The sequence below is a fragment of the Amblyomma mixtum genome, chromosome 3 (assembly GCF_055824585.1).
Source record: "Amblyomma mixtum isolate Tamu chromosome 3, ASM5582458v1, whole genome shotgun sequence".
Lineage (NCBI taxonomy): Eukaryota > Metazoa > Arthropoda > Arachnida > Ixodida > Ixodidae > Amblyomma > Amblyomma mixtum.
The window spans coordinates 237734503-237753873 of NC_143014.1; the positions used below are offsets into that span (position 1 = coordinate 237734503).

General features: G+C 48.7%; 1 protein-coding gene and 1 pseudogene across 1 annotated transcript in view; one reads left to right on the plus strand and one right to left on the minus strand.

Moving 5' to 3' along the window:
- Prx6a (Peroxiredoxin 6a) overlaps positions 1–1898 on the plus strand; it is a 28852-nt gene extending 26954 nt beyond the window's left edge. Inside the window, exon 6 of the mRNA XM_089583059.1 lies at positions 1482–1898. Within this exon, the coding sequence (XP_089439185.1) occupies positions 1482–1607 (126 nt within the window). The 3' untranslated portion in view covers positions 1608–1898. The remainder of the gene's footprint in view (positions 1–1481) is intronic.
- Positions 1899–16587: 14689 nt separating this feature from the next.
- On the minus strand, positions 16588–19124 carry LOC149354102 (uncharacterized; annotated as a pseudogene).
- Between the last annotated feature and the right edge of the window lie 247 nt (positions 19125–19371).

Genomic DNA, 19371 nt, shown 5'->3' on the forward strand with positions numbered 1-19371 from the left:
TTGTTCCCATACTAGCAATAAAAAAATAAAACACGGCTGCGAAGATGGCAAGGCTTGGTTGTCGTCGGTATCTCAATGGTCAGGGCTGGCGACCGCGCTGCGTCTGTACTGAATATTCCAGATTCAGTGATATGTTTTCAGGAACAGGCGCGAACTTCGTTGAGTTAGCCGCGCGTGAAATGCAGTCATTCGGCGCCGTCGCAGTGAGCGGTCGTTTTCTGACGATGATCGCCGAATCTAGAATGTTGAGTGGAATATCTGGAACATTCAAGAGGCTCTTAAATGTTAACTTAATGAATCATCAAATAGGATTCAACGCCTTTCATTTTTTATTCACCTTCATTTTAAGATGGTATTAGTTGGAAAGTAAGTGCAAATAATGGCGCAGGAATAGTAACGTGTAATGAGGTTTGAACCGCACGGCATTTACCACTTATTGGTATGCACGACATCGCTGTTGTGTCGCTACGTCAAAACGCCGTAGTCTTTTTCAACGAGGCGCTGAATACTTGCATGGGCTAAAGCAATGGAGTAAAAGTTTACAACTGAGTTATCTGCTGCTAGTCGTTCCGCACCCACTTGCTGTCGGATTTGTTTGCCATGTGGCGTCATCGTAGATTGCACCGCCGGACATCGGTGCGTAGTTGGTAGTTAATGCGCAGCCGGGGTTCCGCCCTTTTCCCTGAAGGAGTTCTCAACAGAATGTGGGGATATTATATTTAAACGCGAAATCGCCTGTGGCGTCTGGTCGGAGCGTCAACTGAGATTGGCGGCCGGCTTCTTTCGCCTCGCGGATTACGTCGTCTCCTCATTGCGAGCGGGTGAAAGGTTAGAAAATTTTCAGGCAGCTATAGTTCATCCATTTTTAATCTTTGATGTTTTCATAGTAGCATATATGCTGGACGAATACGAACGAGCAAAACCTACTTCGCCAGAGAGTGCACGTTCCGCTGTGTCCGTTATGTCGTCCTGTTTTTCATTTGATGTGCGTTTCCGGCAGGTGTTCAGAGGTTGAAGCGGAGAGTTCCCCTTGAGCAACTAAGCATATCAGCCGCCTCGCTCTTCTCCAGTCACTTTAAAATATACACACGGGAGTTTTCAGCGTTTTATAGTTCGTGATGGTTATGAAACCTACAAAGATCTCCTTCTCTGCAGACATGGGGTAATCTGTTACAAAGTGTACCGCATGCTGATGTGTCGCGTCCAGCTCTAGCGGTTGAGCAAAGCTGTTCAGCGCTTTGATATCTGATCCAGAAAACATGGCTCTCACAGCTGAGCCAGCGCGTAGGCGTGAAGTAAGGCGACGATCTCTTTCGCCTCTATTGTGGACGCCGCTGCTACTGCTTGTATTCTTCCTTAATCAATCTCTGCCATATTATAATCTCTTAGCACCGAGGGGACATGCTCATGTATTTTCCTTTTTATTCGTTGTGATCTTGTCCACCTCTAACCCTGGCGTCCTGGTGATGCTATCTTTGCAGAAGGGAACTCCCTGCATGGTCCTCCCCACCGTCACCGATGAGGAGATCCCCAAGCTGTTCCCGACTGGCATTAAGGAGTACCAAGTGCCTTCTGGCAAGAAGTATCTCCGCACCACCATGGACTGAGCGGCCTCGTATCTCCGCAGCACCATGGACTGAGCTGCCTTGTACCTCCGCACCACCATGGACTGAGCTGCCTTGTACCTCCGCACCACCATGGACTGAGCGGCCTTGTACCTCCGCACCACCATGGACTGAGTGGCTTCGTACGATCATTTCATAATCCTTGCTCTTCCGTACGTTGAGCCACCAGACCTGCGGGCATTCATAGCGCTCCCTTTTTGTACTTTTTAAAGGGGCGACGTATCAATATTTTCTATATCTGCAGTCAATAAAGGACATTTTTTCAGAATCAAATGCCTTCCTTTTTTCTTACGCCAACCGCCACCACAGACATTGAATGGACCTGTCGTTGACCATGTGGTAGCGACGGAAAAGCCTTTGGAAATCTCGTTGAATTTCTCCTCGCCTGGATGCATGCAAGCTCGCCGCATGACGGCACGGTATCTGACTGTGCAAACCTTGCGCTGTTCAGGCAGTGCCTTGCCCAAGTTTTCTGCGCGCCACATTTGCCCGCCTGCCAAAGGTTATTCTTTTTTGTGGGCGTGCATGTAGATTTTTACGCATGCATCACTGCCGCTCTGCGGTGACTCGACTGGCAGCCTTGGCGCCTCCCGCATATCTTCCTTCGTTGCTAGGACCACGCATGGAGGTGAAGACTTGTATCCAAACCACTTTAGTTTGACGAAGAACGGAATTTATTCGAATCGCATAGTACTTTCGATAGTAAATTCAAGATATCTACGCTCATCGATGTACCTTGTTTGGCTGATGATGGTACTGTATCAACGGATACAGGGCTGGCTGCGAAGTCTCTATAGAAGTTCGCAGACGCACGTATGTGAACAGATTCCGAGAAGTGAAAAGAGTGTAGACACCTCAAACGGGGAGGGAGTGTTTATTCACTGTAGCTCGTGACCTGACCGCTTGCAGCGCCAGCCATATTTTGGGGAGGTTGTTGAGTAGTCCGATAAAAACTACAGGGCATCGCCTTCATTTTTTTTTTCGAGATGACAAGGCGCTGTTGAGGCGGCAAATATTGAATGAATTGTCTGCGCTCTTTTCATGTACTGCCATACTGTACTGCCAGCAGTCAGGCGCGATTCAGTCGAAGGTGGCAACGTCGTTAGAACTGAGCGGGTAGTCGGGTGCTGCAAAAGATTAAAGGAGCACCCCCCCCCTCCCCCTTTTGAATGTGCATGTAGGCAGCAGGAGGGCCGCAAGGTGATGCGCAATATTCCTAGCTCTGTTCAAGGTCTGCGCGCCTTTTCTGGGAAACTTGCTTTCGAAGGTGGAAAGTACAATTCACAAGCCTGAACAATGCCTCATTGCTTTGGACTAATGTTAATCTAGCATATGTTAATTCGTCTTTAGCATTACTTAGACAATGATCCAAAGTTGAAACCTTCAGTCGTACTTTTAAAATAAAGGAAAGGTGATTATCCTGAACATAAAACGACATATTTCGGAAATACCTCATTCGAATGAATCGCACTGTGCTATTTTACCATCGCCGCGGGTTGCGTTGAAGCTAGTTTGAAACAAATTTTGAGTTCCAGTTACGTGGCTGCACCTACGGACGCCGTGTTATTCTATAAGTACGGGCGAAAACGACGCCTTCTGTCCACGTAGCAACCTCAAGGAAAAGGCAACCAGAAACCTCAAGGAAAAGGCGACCAGACGTCACTCGTGTGCTAAAAATAAAAAAAGTGTCTTTTCTTATGAATCAACAATTCGCGCCTAAAGAAAAGCTATGTTTTGCATCGAGAAACGCCGATTATTCATTTTCTGCGCGCATGTGCAAAGCCCATATTGTCACACAGGGCATAAGCTTGCAGAATACCCTGGACTGATATATGCGGAACTCGGAACACAGTGAAATTGGCTGTGTTTGATTTCATGTTCGTAGTAAGTAGTCAACGCTGTCATGTCCTTTATCAGCGCTCAGCGTGTACACCGTTGTCTTTGCACGAGAGGCGCAGACAAAGTTAAAACCACAGTCACGCAACACATCGTCCTTTGAGGGGGGACGCTGAGTGACGGTAGGCTCATTTTTCTCTCAACTTGTACTCTCTAGCAAATGCTCTTCAGTGTATTCTTTGTGCTTCTTCCTGTTCGGTTCCAGTCTACCGAATATTTTGGAAGCACTTCCCTTGCTACGTTAGCTCTCAAGTGCGCAGCTAGCATGAGTCTTCCAGCTTGAACAAGCGGCGAGGGGCAAACTCCATGTCGTATTCTCCACGGTGCACATTCGGGACATTTCCAGAACTTATCTATATTTGCCTGTGGGCGTACCCTCCCGTCACTTCGAATAATCATCCCGTGTTTAATAACAACCAAGGCCGGAAAAAAAACATTGGGGCAAAACTACTAGACAAGAACTTTCGTACACTTGTGTATTGCTTAGCGCAGCTCTATGCGACGGCGGGTATTGTGCATAAAGCGCCATGGTGGAACTGAAGTGCAAGTTGGTGAGAATGCTCAAATCGCAGGGCTGAAAAATTGCCGCCGACTTCTAGCCTGCGTAAGTGGTGAGCACATTTGTCTGCAGCCCTGGAGCGGTAGGCTGCAGAGCAAATGAAAAATCTTAACGCAGGAGCCATGGTACTTGTGCCTGCACGGTTCATGTGCCCGTCCTGCTGTGTTCGAGCGGGAATATTGCCTGTAAAACTCTCTGCCTGCTTTACAATTTTGGTGTCTTTCCTGTGCAATGCGCCCCTTAAGAGTTGCAGACAAGTGTCATCATTTTTGTTCATCCGAGGTCAATATTTTTTCTTTAAAAGCTAAGTTCTTTTCGTAAAGATTTTTAGAACAAAAAGCATGTAGCGGCTGCGACGAGATACCACGGAGTCTACAAGCACAATACGAAAATCCCCAAAAGAAGAATCTCGTACACATGTGTATTCCAGACTCTGAATTCGCGATGGCAGCGAAGAATTATGTATAGCGCTCAAGAGGGAGCAGCAGTAACCCTCAGAAGACAGCTCGTCCACGGCACTGTTAAACTTACTTAATGGGGAGCATAGCGTGAATGATCGATTGTAGGGTGCTCGCTCTTAAGCAAGCGCCCAGACCACAGTGACAAGATTTTTCATGTAAAGAGCGGTACAAGTAACTGCAGAGTTCAGACTGCTTCTTTTATTAAATGATTGTAACAGCCCTCGCGGTAACCTGCCAAATCTTTTTTTTTCTATTATCTTTACCAACATACGTAGTTTCCTTCCCAAGCGTGAACACATTTGTAATCTTGTTTCATCATCTTCCAGCAATATACTCTTACTAACAGAAACGTGGCTAACAGACGACGTCACCGATCCGGAAGGTTTAGCTGTTTTACCAAATTTTAACGTTTTCCGAAAGGACCGCAAAGGCTCACGAGGAGGAGGGGCTCTTATTGCCACTAACCAGCTGTAAGGGATTGGTAGTGTACGCGGGGTCATCGGAACGCGGCTGGGGGCGCTCAAAGCGAAGCGTCTCCTTTCTTGGAACGCGCCCGCTCGCGAACGCGCTGGGAAGAACGGGTGTCCCCCGCCCCGCGGTACCGATTCGCGCACGTACTGGCACGAATGTGTATTTGTGTTTGTTTTTATGTTTATTTAGTGGTAGAGTGGGTGGTTTACCTTGTTGAAGCCGGAGGGCTGGCCATGCCCTTGAAGAACCAATCATGTTAAGAGCACAACATGATTGGGTACTATCAAATGTGCGCCGGGCCTGTAGGGCTTTAAAACCGGGCCCCGGAGCCGGAAGCGAGGTTCTGCGCTAAGGTGAGATGCTATGCATCTTCGGCTACGCCGAGTAGGGGCCTCCCCTAGTACTAGCCAGTTCCACCTTTTTGTTGTTTGTTCTTTTGCTGCTTAATATGTCTGTAGTGCCTGAACTTGTATCTATTGTAAATTGCTGTACATAAGCTGTACATCAGTATTCCCTTTATCCCTGCGTCTCAACTCATCACGAGAGCGTCTCTGACGGGGCACCCCTGGTGCGAAGATCAAGCTTCAGTCTTCAAGTGAACAAACCGTCTCTGGCGGGGCACCCCTGGTGCGAGGAAGATAAAGAACCTGTGAACCTTACTGGCGCAGTCGACGAGGATACTGCGGCCATCGGAAGACGGCGCAGGAAGAAGACTGAAGGCAGGGAAAAAGGCGACGACAAGGCAACAGGTCAGCGTTCGAGAACGGACCTGCAGGGAGAGACAGCGGCAAGGACTACGGCAGTTGTCCAGCGACGCGAGTCTGCATCCGGTCAAGGAAGGCAGCGCGTCGAAAACTCGACGGTCACCGGCGGGTCCCAGCAAGTGACGACAACGTGCACAGGACCAGCGGTGTGCGACAGCTCATCGCAGCGTCGGGTGAATGTGGCGGTGAACTGGGACGCCAAGGGGCTGGCAATGCGGACCGACGCATCGAAACTGTGAGTTTCCTTCGTCGCATTGTTAGCGTCCCTGTGCATGTGTTCGAGCCGGTAGGACAGCTGAGGGGTACGGAAGGCGGTATGGAGTGTTATCCATGCCGGCCCTCGCTCGATGTGAGGTACCGAGTAGAATTGGCGAAGGCGCGCTTAGCTTATTTTCAGGCTGAGCTTGCAAAAGTGAATGGAGGAAAGGCGCCGCTGTGCGAGGAAAAACCTCAGGATGTCAAGTGCGTCTTGGAGGTATTAGAAGCAAAGCGCCAGCAGCAAGCGCTGGAGCTCGCTGAGCTCAAGGAGTCTAGGAGAGCTAGTGAACTAGCAAGGGGGAACGGCTCCGAGTCGCGAGAGGTGAGGCCACCTGTGCTGGAAGGTAAAGCTTTATGCTTGTCATGCACAGGTCAGAAAAACAGCAGTGAGTACGCTGAAAGCAATCAGCCGGTATGCGGGAACGCATCTTCGTTAGGAAAGGCCGCTAAAGGTTGAGGAAGTGAAAACGAGATTCCTGAAGGGCGCGGAAATATCACGGCTTTTCCGCCGCCGCGGGCGGCTAGCAAAGAACTGGAGCAGCCCAATTCTCATGATCTAGGGCCAATCGAGACCAAGGTGTCCGATAATAAACAGGACAGCGGTGGAATTCCTGCAGGCTCTATGACAAAGATTGTGACCTCCGACACGGAGCTAGTAACAGGTGAAAATCTGGCGTTGCTGCAAACACACACTGTGTCGGCCATAGGGCAGGAAGTGCCTCGTAGCGTCAGTGATGGCAGGAGCGTTCCATCCGAGCCAGAGAACGGAGGTGGGCCTGTTGCGCCTACCGGGCGGAGCGCCGCGCAATTGTCGAACGCACCCGATGGGCGTCCGACCAGGTCCTTCGAGGAGAAGGAAATGCGTGAGGACTTGACTCAAGGCCAATTCGGATCAAGCGACTACGAGTCACCTCATACAGCCTCAGAGACAGATGATGCCGTGAAGTCGGCAAATGCCTATCAAGCAGGGAACGGCAACGTCAAGGTTTGCCCGTGCAGGAACGGGAAAAATGGCTCCAAGCGAAGCAGAGTAGCTAGAGGCAGGCGCGTGGCCTTCACGTTGAAAGTCAGCGCGTGGAGCAGTACGTTCCGTGCTGCAGTACGCCAAATCCCGTGTGGCAAAAGCGGCCGCACTGATATGATTATACTGGACAGGGGCTATGCTCCTTACGCAGCACGCGTCTCGTATTGGCGCGCCGAAGAGAGCGTGCACTCAAGGGCGTCGCGTGATCAGGGATGTGGACCCATCGAGTACAACAACGTTTTCGATCCTGGAGGGCAGCAACTTCTTAGTTATCGCCCCGTTGTGGCACCAGCCTAATGAGTGAGTGACCGTCCTGGGTTGATTAACACGTAGGGGCTCGAACGCACACGGAGACGCTCGGTGCGACCAAGGAGGCTCACGTGGCCGCTTACGGACCCCATATCAGTGCTACTGAACGCTCCAGTTGCGAGTGTCGGTGTGTGTGTGTGCTCGTTCGCGAGCAGGACGCGGGTGTGCATGCAGGTGCAACTGGTCGCAACGCGACAACTTGGACTTCAGCCAAGGCGCTGTATTTGATTGTGTGAAACGCGTACTTGAATTTGTGCATTTCGCTTGTTTTGTTGGTGCGCGTGTGCATTTTGCGTCAGGTTTTGTTTGCCTGTGATGACACGATATGTGACTGCTCTATGTACGTCGCCCTCGCGGCGATTTCATGAGCTGGACCGATCCCTTGTTACTGTAATTCTAAAAGTGGCATTTGAGCCCTTTGTCGAATCTTGGGAAGGGCGTGTAAGGGATTGGTAGTGTACGCGGGGTCAGCGGAACGCGGCTGGGGGCGCTCAAAGCGAAGCGTCTCCTTTCTTGGAACGCGCCCGCTCGCGAACGCGCTGGGAAGAACGGGTGTCCCCCGCCCCGCGGTACCGATTCGCGCACGTACTGGCACGAACGTGTATTTGTGTTTGTTTTTATGTTTATTTAGTGGTAGAGAAGGTGCCCTTGAAGAACCAATCATGTTAAGAGCATAACATGATTGGGTGCTATCAAATGTGGGCCGGGCCTGTAGGGCTTTAAAACCGGGCCCCGGAGCCGGAAGCGAGGTTCTGCGCTAAGGTGAGATGCTATGCATCTTCGGCTACGCCGAGTAGGGGCCTCCCCTAGTACTAGCCAGTTCCACCTTTTTGTTGTTTGTTTTTTTGCTGCTTAATATGTCTGTAGTGCCTGAACTTGTATCTATTGTAAATTGCTGTACATAAGCTGTACATCAGTATTCCCTTTATCCCTGCGTCTCAACTCATCACGAGAGCGTCTCTGACGGGGCACCCCTGCTGCGAAGATCAAGCTTCAGTCTTCAAGTGAACAAACCGTCTCTGGCGGGGCACCCCTGGTGCGAGGAAGATAAAGAACCTGTGAACCTTACTCCAGCTGTTGCCTTGTTCTGTCATTAACATCCAATCAGAGCTTGAAATACTATGGATAATCTGGTGCCGTTCCGTACCACAAATCGTCATACTAGGCGTCTGCTACCGACCCCCTTCCAGTAGTCCAATCTTTTCCTCCCAGTTAAACGATATTAAAATAAAATAACTGGCAAATATATCAACGCGCGCATTCTTCTTTTCGGTGATTTTAATTACCCATCCATTGACTGGCTGAACCCAACACCAACAGGCAACACCGAAATGACGAACTTTGTCGACGTTTATTTGAATTTCAATCTCACCCAGTTAGTAACTGAACCCACACGCGTAACACATGGATCCTCCAACATCTTGGACCTCATTCTAACTATCCACCCGGAAAGTTTATCATCGCTTACTTCTCTCAGCGAAATTAGTGACCACAAAGTTTTACACGCTGCTTTCACCATCATCAACGAATCGCGCCAAACATGCCATAAAACGATTCGCCTTTATGACAGCGAATTACGATGAAATCAATAATCATTTAATGGCGTTCTTTCCAAACTTTGATACAGGTTTCGATGATCGATCAATTGAGGAAAACTGGCTTACTTTTAAAACTAAATTTATAGAACTTACAGCGAAGTTTATTCCCACCATCACATTTTGTGCCAATCCCAACAAACCATGGCTCCCAAACCATTTGAAAACACTTGGGAACAAAAAGAAGAGATTTTTCCGTGCAGTAAAACGCATCCCGAGCGCATCCGCATGGAACAAATATTACGAAGCCGAGACAACATACCTGCAGTCTATCCGTAATGCCAAACGCGCATTTTTCCAAACTGACCTCCCCAAGATCCTAACAAATAACCCGAGGAAATTCTGGAAAGTATTAAACCCTCAACAGGCGCCTGTCATCACACTTGCTAACCCACTTGGCGAGAGGACCAGTGGCATTGGATGTGCTGATATTTTTAACGTCGCTTTTTCATCCGTTTTCACACATGAAACTGCGCCGAGAAGAAACCTCAGAAGCGCCGAGAGAAGAGCCTTCTGCTCAGGCGCCAAATCCGGATTGATTCTGACGGACGGAAGAACAGGACATGGTGGAGCCTCGTCTTGAGGGCTTGTCTCCAGGGCGCACACTTGAGGCACCACGGCGAAGTCATGCAGGAAGGCGATCGACAGCCGTGCCCTTGGCGAGGTGCTGCAACTCGTTGGCAAAATTTGTAAGGAGCACACTAGCACAACCGTCTTGTAGTTGGACGAGCCCGCGAGCGCCGGCTACTCCCTTCTCGAGCACCAGGGGTGCGTGACTATCAGCGACACCTTCGTAGTCGTGGAATAAATCATTCCTTACGAGAACTAGCACACTGGACCGGAGTGGCACCATTACGTCGTCGTCAACAAGTCGCAGAGCAGTGAAGTGTGAATCATCTGTGTCAGTGCGCGCCACGGCCCGTTTAGTCGAGAACGTGACCCGTGCTTCGTGCAGGTCAATGACAGCACCGTTCGTGTGGAGAAAGTCGAGACCGAGGATCAAGTCCCTCGAACACTCACAGAGGACTACAAATTCGCCGACGTACACAAAACCACGGATATCTACACAAGCGGTGCACCTGCCGGCGGGGATAATCAGCAGTGCGAATGCTAGGCCCCGACCACCCCGTCAATACTTTCTTCAGTTGTAAGGCAAGGGCCAGGCACATGACAGAATAGTCGGCACCAGTATCCAGCAAAGCGGTCACGTCGATTCCGTCAATTTTGACGCACAAATCGGAGGTAGCGCGTCGGATGCTGTCGCTACTCGCTCGCGGAGAAACATCGTCGCGTGGTAGTGGCGCAGGAGGATCTTCACAAGTCCCGGCATCAGCGGCCTTGCCTCCAGAGGCCGCTGGAATCAGTTTTCCCGGCGTGGACTGGGAGAACGGCGTCCGGAGTAGCGTGCGGCTTGACGGGGGCTTGGAGAACGGTAGCGTCTCGGCGACGGTGATCGAGCCTCCTGGCGGCCTGACGTGATGTGGTTCTGGCGAGACGACAGATGGAATGCGATCTCCTGCGGTCGTTCCCCGTTCTGAGGGCACGGGTCGTCCGGCGCGAAACCACGCAGGCCCACGCGGCGGTATGGGCACGCCCTGTAGAGGTGACCCGCCTCGCCACAGTGATAGCAGAGGGGCCGACGATCCGGGGCACGCCCCACTTCACTCTTTCGCGGTCGCTGGTAGGCTAGCGGAGCGTCACCACGAGGGGAGCTCGACGAGAGCACTGCTGGAGTCGCGGCAGTGACGTCGTACCCAGGGGCCTGGCGCAGGACGGACGCATACGTGGGCCTTGCATCATGCTGGCGAGGAACCTCGGAAATCTGGTGCTGTTGTGCTGCCAGGCGCACCTCGTCCCGGTCGACTTCGCTCAGTGGCGTGAAAGATGGCGTCTCGGACGGCGTACGGAAGGCCTGCAGTTCCTCTCTGACTACAGATCGGACCAGCTCGCGTAGAAAGGCCGCGTCGATACCGGGAAGCATGGAGATGGGATCAGGCCCGAAGGTGTTGATGTCGCGATTGTACTGGCGGGCTCGCTGTTCCAGCGTCTTCTCTATAGTGGCCGCCTCGGTGAGGAACTCTGCCACAGTGCTCGGTGGGCTGCGCACGAGTCCTGCGAAGAGCTCTTGCTTGACGCCCCGCATGAGGTGGCGAAGCTTCTTGTCCTCCGTCATGTTGGGATCCGCGCGCTTAAAAAGGCGGGTCGTGTCCTTGTAGTACATGCGTACACTCTCGTTGTGGCGCTGGTTGCGCGAGTGTAACGCAGCTTCTGCTCGCTCTCGACGGTCTGCATTCGGGAAAGCGGCTTTTAGATTGCGGCAGAAAGCTTCCCAGGACGTAAACGAAGCTTCATGGTTTTCGAACCATGTCCGAGCCGACTCTTCAAGCGCAAAATAGACATTGTGGAGCTTACGGTCATCGCTCCAGCCGTTGTAACGGGCAACACGTTCGAAGATTTCGAGCCAATCCTCGGCGTCCTCGAACACGTCGCCATGAAACGACGGGGGTGTTCGTGGCTGATGGCAGAGGATGTGCGCCGGGAGCATGGTCTCAGTTGCCATGGCAGCTGGTGCCTCCGAAGACCGGGGTTGCGTCGCCCTGGTTGCAGCCGGAAGGAGTCCGAATTCAGGGGATGCTCCACGGAGGCGGCGGCCGCGGCATTGGTGAACTGGGGTGAGATCCGTATTGGTCGGTAGCCTACGCGGGTCTGGAAGCGTACCCCGCACCTCCACCAGATTTGTCACGAATATTACATGGCACACCGTTCGATACACAAGAACTGTTCCAGTCTGCCTAGCGGTCGTTGTTGTTGTTGTCCTCTAGATAATGGCGCGTACCCACTGCGGGGGATTGGCCAAGACACAGGCGGCAACTGATAGGTGCACAAAATGTTAAACAAGAAAATAATGGTTATGAAAAATAAAATAATTATGATAGTAATAGCAATTAGGTCACCAGCAAGAAGGCGTGGCACTTCTTCCTCGTCACAAGCGAGACGGCGGAGCACTTCTTCTTCGTCCACTTCTGAGCTGTATCAATATGCCGCTTTGTACCATAACTGACAACCTGAGTTTGCATATGCCTTCAATCATCTTTTCTGTGCACGGCATTATACTTGTTATTGAAAATATCAAGATGTCATTTTTTGCGGGTGCTGATGATATCACCCCCAAGTGCGTAAAAAATACTCGCCATGCTTCCGCTGCGTATCTATCAAAACTGTTTGCACAATCACTTTGCACAGGTAGCATACCCAGTGATTGGAACGTGGGGAAGGATATTCCGGTCTTCATATCAGGTAACAAAAAATCACCCTTAATTAGCGTCCCATCTCTTTAACAAGTGTGCCATGCAAAATCATGGAACATGTCATTTATTCTCATATAAAGAACTTTCTTGACTCTACAATTTTTTTTCTTCCTGCTCAACACGGCTTCCGTAAGAACCTATCCTGCGATACACAGTTGGCTATTTTCATCCATGACCTGCATGTGAACCTTTACTGTAACCTACAAACTGACGCAATATTCCTGGACTTCGCGAAAGCATTTGAGAAAGTACCGCACAAACGCTTACTACTAAAACTTTCCTGGTTAAACCTTCATCCTAACATATTACAGTGGATAAGCGATTTCCTGGCCAACCGCACCCAGTTTGTTTACGTTAATAATCAAACCTCTAGTTCTCTTCCTGTAACATCAGGTGTCCCGTAAGGATCAGTCCTTGGTCCGCTATTATTTTTAATATACATTAATGACCTTGCAATGCATGTCTTTTGTAGCGTCCGCATTTTTGCCGATGACTGTGTCATCTATCGCACTATCAACAACGCCTCTGATCAGTTCGCCCTTCAGAATGACTTAATCAGCGTACAGGACTGGTGTAACAAATGGCTTATGGAACTAAACCCCAATAAATGCAAACTCGTGTCATTTCACCGAAAACGTAATCCTGTCCTCTTCTCCTATAAAGTCTTGCACTTCACGCTAGAATTAGCTCATACTTACAAATACCTCGGAGTAACATTGTCGAATGATCTAACCTGGAACGCGCATGTCACTAAAATCATATCATCCGCTCACAGAAGCCTTGGATTCTTCAAAATGAAATCTACGTCATGCGCCACAAAACCTAAAATTACTTGCCTAAAAATCACTTGTTCGTTCTAAATTAGAATATGCCTCTGCTGTTTGAAGCCCTAACCAAAATTATCTAATAAATTCCCTAGAATCAGTACAAAATCGAGCCACAAGATTCATACATTCGTGCTATTCATATAATGTCAGTATATCATCACTAAAAGCAGAGGCAGGCTTAACATCCCTGGCTTGTAGGCGTCGCATTACTAGTATGTGCTTGTTTCACAAATTTTATTTCAGCTCACTTCGTCGTTCGCCCTACATAAATCCGCCGGCACGCATTTCCCTCCGCATTGGTCATCCCCTTCAAGTAGCCCGGCCATGTACGCGTACAACTACATTTGCATCGTCATTCTTTCCACGCTCAGCCAAGGACTAGAACGGCCTTCCACACGACATCGCCGCAATCACCTGCCCATCAACACTTGCGAACGGTTTAGCAGCTACCTTTAACAGCGAATAATATTTGTACCTTACGTTTTTTCTTTGTTTATTCAATCTGATTTTTCAATGCAACCCACCCCTTATGTAATACCCCCAATCCTGGGGGCCTTTCAGGTAATAAAGTGAAGTGAAGTGAAGTGAAATGGACTTTATTCCACGCATAAAATCGTACGATTTATCCAAACTCTATCACTTTTGTCGGTCAATTACTAGGTATGCGGGACACACGCTCCTAGTTCCCTTGGCTGCCAACACGTGGCTCATGACTTTGAGCATTAAAAATACCGCGTTCACACCATCTGTGACGTGAGAAAGAAAGAGAACCACATAGTTGTTGCAAAACATTACGTAATAGACCGCTAGGCTTAGCAGCGGTAGCTAAGTGCTGTCCCGAATTTCTTGGTAGTGTTCTCACCTTTCACCTTTCTATTTCTTTTGTTGCCTACCCAAGTGGTCTGCTTCCAGTGCCTACTAGCCGCCACTTCACATCTGCACTTCAAACTGTCATTGTAGAATTGAGACTATGGTCATGGTATGGTATGGTATGGTATGGTATGGTATGGTATGGTATGGTATGGTATTCACGCTAGTAATCATGTTTTTTTTTTCGGAGGGTGGTGAGGTTTGCGGTATGTTCTTGTATCGAGAGGGGGAGGGGGCTGGGCGGCATGCGCTTTCAGAAAAACTAGTTCTGCCTGGTGTAACATGTGGGTCTCAAATGAGCTTTTTGCGGTTTCCAGCCTCATCTTTTCATTTCCCATTAGCATCGCGCATTCAGAGTGATTCCCATTTCTAATAGCCTCGCTTGTTTTGCCGACAAGGAGTTGCACCATTTCTGATCCAAGGAGCTTTCCCTTTGCACTCGTTAGCAAACAACAATGTTTCCAGAGAGCAGCGTTCTCGGTCGCCACGTTTTCGTTACTTGCATTACAGCGGAAGTTTACTCGCTGCACAAGGTTCGGCAATCTGGCGTTTACAAATTCTATAAAAACAATTTCAAGTCCATTTCAACATCCCGTCGGATCCACAACGCAAGTCTGCTAGTGTTTCAGGTCCGGTGCGGTAAGTCTGCCCCCGAATTGCACTTTCTGTTAGCCCTACAGTCAGCAGTGTTTCCTCTTCGTATCGTCTCCTTGAAGCTGTAGCGGCCGCGGTGGCTCAGTGGTTGTGGTGCTCGACTGCTGACCAGAAAGACGCGGGTTCGATGCCGGCCGCGGCGGTAGAATGTCGATGGAGGCGAAATCCTAGAGGTCCGTGTTCTGTGCGATATCAGTGCACGTTAAAGAACCCCAGGTGGTCGAAATTTCCGGAGCCCTTCACTACGGCGTCCCTCATAGCCTGAGTCGCTTTGGGATGTTAAACCCCAATGAACCAAATAAACCAAACCAAATCCTCGAAGCTGTGATTGTTGTTGACGATCACTGTCGTTTTCGTGCGGTAACATCATACCTTTTTGCGCCGTCTTCAAATCTCGGTGCTGCTCATGGTTGTGTTCATCAATTCCTTCCGACTGCGTTTTATTCCCGGCGTTGGTTCCTGTTATTTTGGCTACCAGCGCAATTGCTACCTACGAGTTCACTCATTTGACGCCTTCGCACCTTGCGTAGTCCGCGGTCGCCCCGTCTTCAGACCCATCGCAAAGCAGAGTTTATCTACGTTTCTACTCTACAAGCACGAAACACTACAGATGTTCCTTGCAAACTTTACAGTTTATTTTCAGGTGACCTTGCGAACTACAGGCTATGCAATGTTTCAGTTTTTCGAAAACCTGAGCAGTGGAATGAGAATGTCAATTAAGAGGTTCTCTCTTCACATGTTAAATACAAAAGAACGAGAATTTTACAAGAATGAGGCGCGCCTGACAGCAGACAGGGCAAAACACATACGTGTTTGCACAGTGAATCAGCAATGCACATTCTGGCAAAGTGAAAGAAAAAAAAAGAATAACTGGTAGCATCTCCAGAGAATGTACACTTTTAAAGAAACAGCGAGTCGCACATGGGCAACAAAAGTTGAAAGAATATTTCAAAACCGCACTTTTTCTGGCAACGAAGCAAGAGCATACGCAAAGAAAATGAACCGCTTCCTTTCCGCGAATATGAACGCATGCAAAATGCTAAGGTTAGCAGGCTGGGGCTCATAGTTATCCCCGAGGTACCATGGTTAGGCTACAGTCCTGATGGGGTTGCAATTCAGGATGAAAAAAAAATCCTTGTTGAAGTTAAGTATCCAGTGTTGGGCAAACAGCTCAGCATTGCTGAGCTGGTAAAGGAGAAAAAAAAATGACATACATTGTCAAAGACAGAGAAAATTTTGCTTTGAAATGTAAGCATTCTTGTCAGTCCCAGGTTCAGCTGGGTCTTTTGCTTTTAAACCTTGACATGTGGCACTTTGTCGTACATTCAATGGTAGAAAGCTTAGTAATCTCTGTGGTAAAAGATGTTCAGCATATGCCGGAACTGCTAGGCAAGTTCCAGTACGTGTATTATAGGAGCCGCCGCGGTGGCTCAGCGGTTATGGTGCTCGGCTGCTGACCCAAAAGACGCGGGTTCGATCCCGGCCGCGGCGGCTAGAATTTCTTTGGAGGAGAAATTCTAGAGGCCCGTGTACTGTGCGATGTCAGTGCACGTTAAAGAGCCCCAGGTGGTCGAAATTTCCGGAGCCCTCCACTACGGCGTCTCTCATAGCCTCAGTCGCTTTGGGACGTTAAAACCCCATAAACCAAACCTATTATAGGATAATACTTCCCAAACTTGATGACAAAACTAAAAGTTAAAATTGTGCACAGAAGTAGCCGAGGCCAGGCCGCTTGTAAAATGACACATGTTGATTAAACAGACGGCTAGTGGCATTTTCTCCATTAGGGCACTTTTCATATTAATTATGTAATATTGTGTGTATATAAATACTCGCAAAAATTCCAATAAAAGTGGGTTCGATGATCAGTCTACTACAATTCTAGAAGGCTGAAATGAATCCAGAGCCCTTCATTGTGGCACACCTTCTATTCACAACGTGTTTTAGCACTGAATAAAGTGGCCTCTCAATACAAAAATTTATCTCCGGCCAGTATTGGTGAACACAGATTTGTCATGCCACATGCTACAATAACGAGCTGATCAATATGCGGTAGCGTTTCCCACAATATTTTGCCATTCAACGTTATGAACATTTTCACTCTCTTAATGGCCCTTTCGACATGCACTCTAGCTCTTGCAATGTCAGCTGTCTTCAGGGCGTCCGTTTCAGAGAACTGGCTCTCCATTATATGCACGTAGTTCACAAATGAAAAAACCTCTGTCAACCATGATGTCATCAGTGAAATACTCAAACTTGTTGAGAACGCCACGGTGCGTTGTAATGGCTTTGTCAGATGCACGTCCACCAAATGCGTTACTAATAAAAGTGATTGTGCCTCCTGCACTGACACATACAAGAAATTTTACAGTATAAGTTGATTTATACTGGGAGTAGGTTAGCAGCCGACACGTCACTCAACTTGATCGTTCAACTGCAATTTCTGTACAATCTATGGCCCCTCTTACTCTACTGTATTTCTCAACGTGCACAGGTATATTCTTTAACACTTCCTCTTTTGATGGCCACTCAATGGCTGATTCAAAAATCGCTGCAAGAAGAGGAAGTGTGTGAACAAAATACCTGCGCACAGATGATGCACTGCATTGAAAGAGCACACCAACAGATGAAAATGAAATGGCTTGCCTCAGAAGAATAAACACTAACAGAACTCTATCCTTCGCGGTGGCTTCCAACTTGTTTTCTCTTTCATGCCTCTCCATGTGCTGAACAATCTTGTTAAGAATGTTCACATTTGGAATACCGGTGAAAGCATTCAGTTTGGAGTCCGTCGTTAAAAGTTCAGTGATTTCAAACTTCTGTGCGATATCATGCAGCACATTGGCCTGCATTGCCTTGACCGCATTCTGTGGTTTTTCTAACTGATGGAGGATGTTGTGCAGCTCCGATTCTCTGTGTCCTGAAATGAAAAGTATGGTGGGAGCGGTGGTTGTAGTAGTAGTGATAGTACAGTGGCAGTTGTAGAAGCGGCACTAGTAGCAGTAGTAACAGTAGTAGGAGGACTAGCATCATTAGTAGTAGAAGCAGCAGGAGCGGCAGTAGCCTATTTTGTGGAAAATTAAGCACACAAGAAGTCAGTGGGTTGACGAAGCAAGGCCGCTTCAATGCTAAGAGTAAGAAGGAGGATTTGGGTAGCAACCGTACAACAAAAAAGGTAATGTACCAGACTAGCATAGAGGAGAGGTAGGTTAGGGCACGATGAATCTAGACGTAAGTGGTAGAGATAAAGAAATGCCATGGTGAACAGGGTATGAGTCGGAATTGCACGATGAATGCAGAATGAGGTAACGAAGAGCAGGATGAAGCTCTCAAACACTGCTATGTCATGCTGCCACAGTTATGAAACTAATGCGCCTCATGCAATAGTTATGGTAATAGTTACTAAAACTTACCTGTGATCATTTCTTCATTTCCTACATGGAAACCTGGACACGAGTTCACCGCCGGAAGCCAGACCTGGACAGGTCTATCTGTAGTACACAGACACGAAGAAAGGTCTGCATAAATAATTTCACCAGCCAAGCATATACAGTTTGCTTAATGACTTGACACAATCCGAATGACGAATAAAGAAACAACATACCCATACAATAACTGATATTTCAGGTGCTTGTGGTGAGTGCCCGAACACATACGAAATCGTGTCGCCTCTCACCATGAAACTAAGCTTGGTACAGTGCTGGCGGCACAGTTACGAACATGGTGACAAGGCACAGCTGAATAATTTGAAGCACGCTCCCTGGCAACAATTGGAGAACACATTGTAGAACGTTTTCCAAAATGAGTACTTACCGCAGTTTTCAGTTGCATATCAATCGACCGAAGGTGTGCAAGCGAAAGCTTCTTCCCGAGACTCGGATGTATCTGGGTGATCGGCTGGATGATTGACTCCTGCAAGATTGGCAATGCCGTACGGGTCATATTTAGCAAAAAAAAAAACTAATGACACTTGCGCATTTGCAACATCCCTACAATATATCAGGAGAATTAATGGAGCCGCCAATTTCACTACAAAGCGCAGCGTATCAAGCGCATGAATGCAATGAATCAAGAAGGCAGTTCTTTCGCTAAAAAGTAAACATAGGAGTTCAGATAAAAGGTAGGCCTGTGCAAATGGGAATCTTATCTGGAATGAACCAACTAGACCGCAAGAGCGTTCTACTACATAGGAGTTCGCTACGCACCTTGAATGGCCTCTGTCGTCTTCCTTCTGCTCGGTCTTGGAGTTACTGAAGTTTCATGCGTCCGCGCAGGTACTTTCAATGACGGGAAAACCCCTTTCTTCAGCCGCGGTAGACGAGGCTTTAGGTTGTCGCCTTGGAAGAAATCATGGTACCATCACAAAACGTTCACAGCAACGTAACCACTGAACGCCTCGATGAGCGCGAAGAACTTACCAAGATGGCTCCAGAAGTAGTCTTCTTGCATGAAGTGTTCACTACAAACATACTTCTCGGCGGTGACCTTTATGCCTATACGCATCGTCACGGCTCACAATTTCTTCAGTTTCTTTTCTTTGGGGAAGGCACGCAGGCTTATTTTCCCCGACATGGCACGATTCGAGCATTGCGGCATGCTGCACATGCGATTGCTGCTCGCTTTTTTTTCCTTTTTGACGCGTCCGTGGCGTCCATTGCAAGCAGGCGGCCGCCAGGGTGTCGAACCGGAACCGAACCCGAAACCTGAACCGAACCCGAATTTTCGCCTGGAACCGGAGCCGAACCGAACC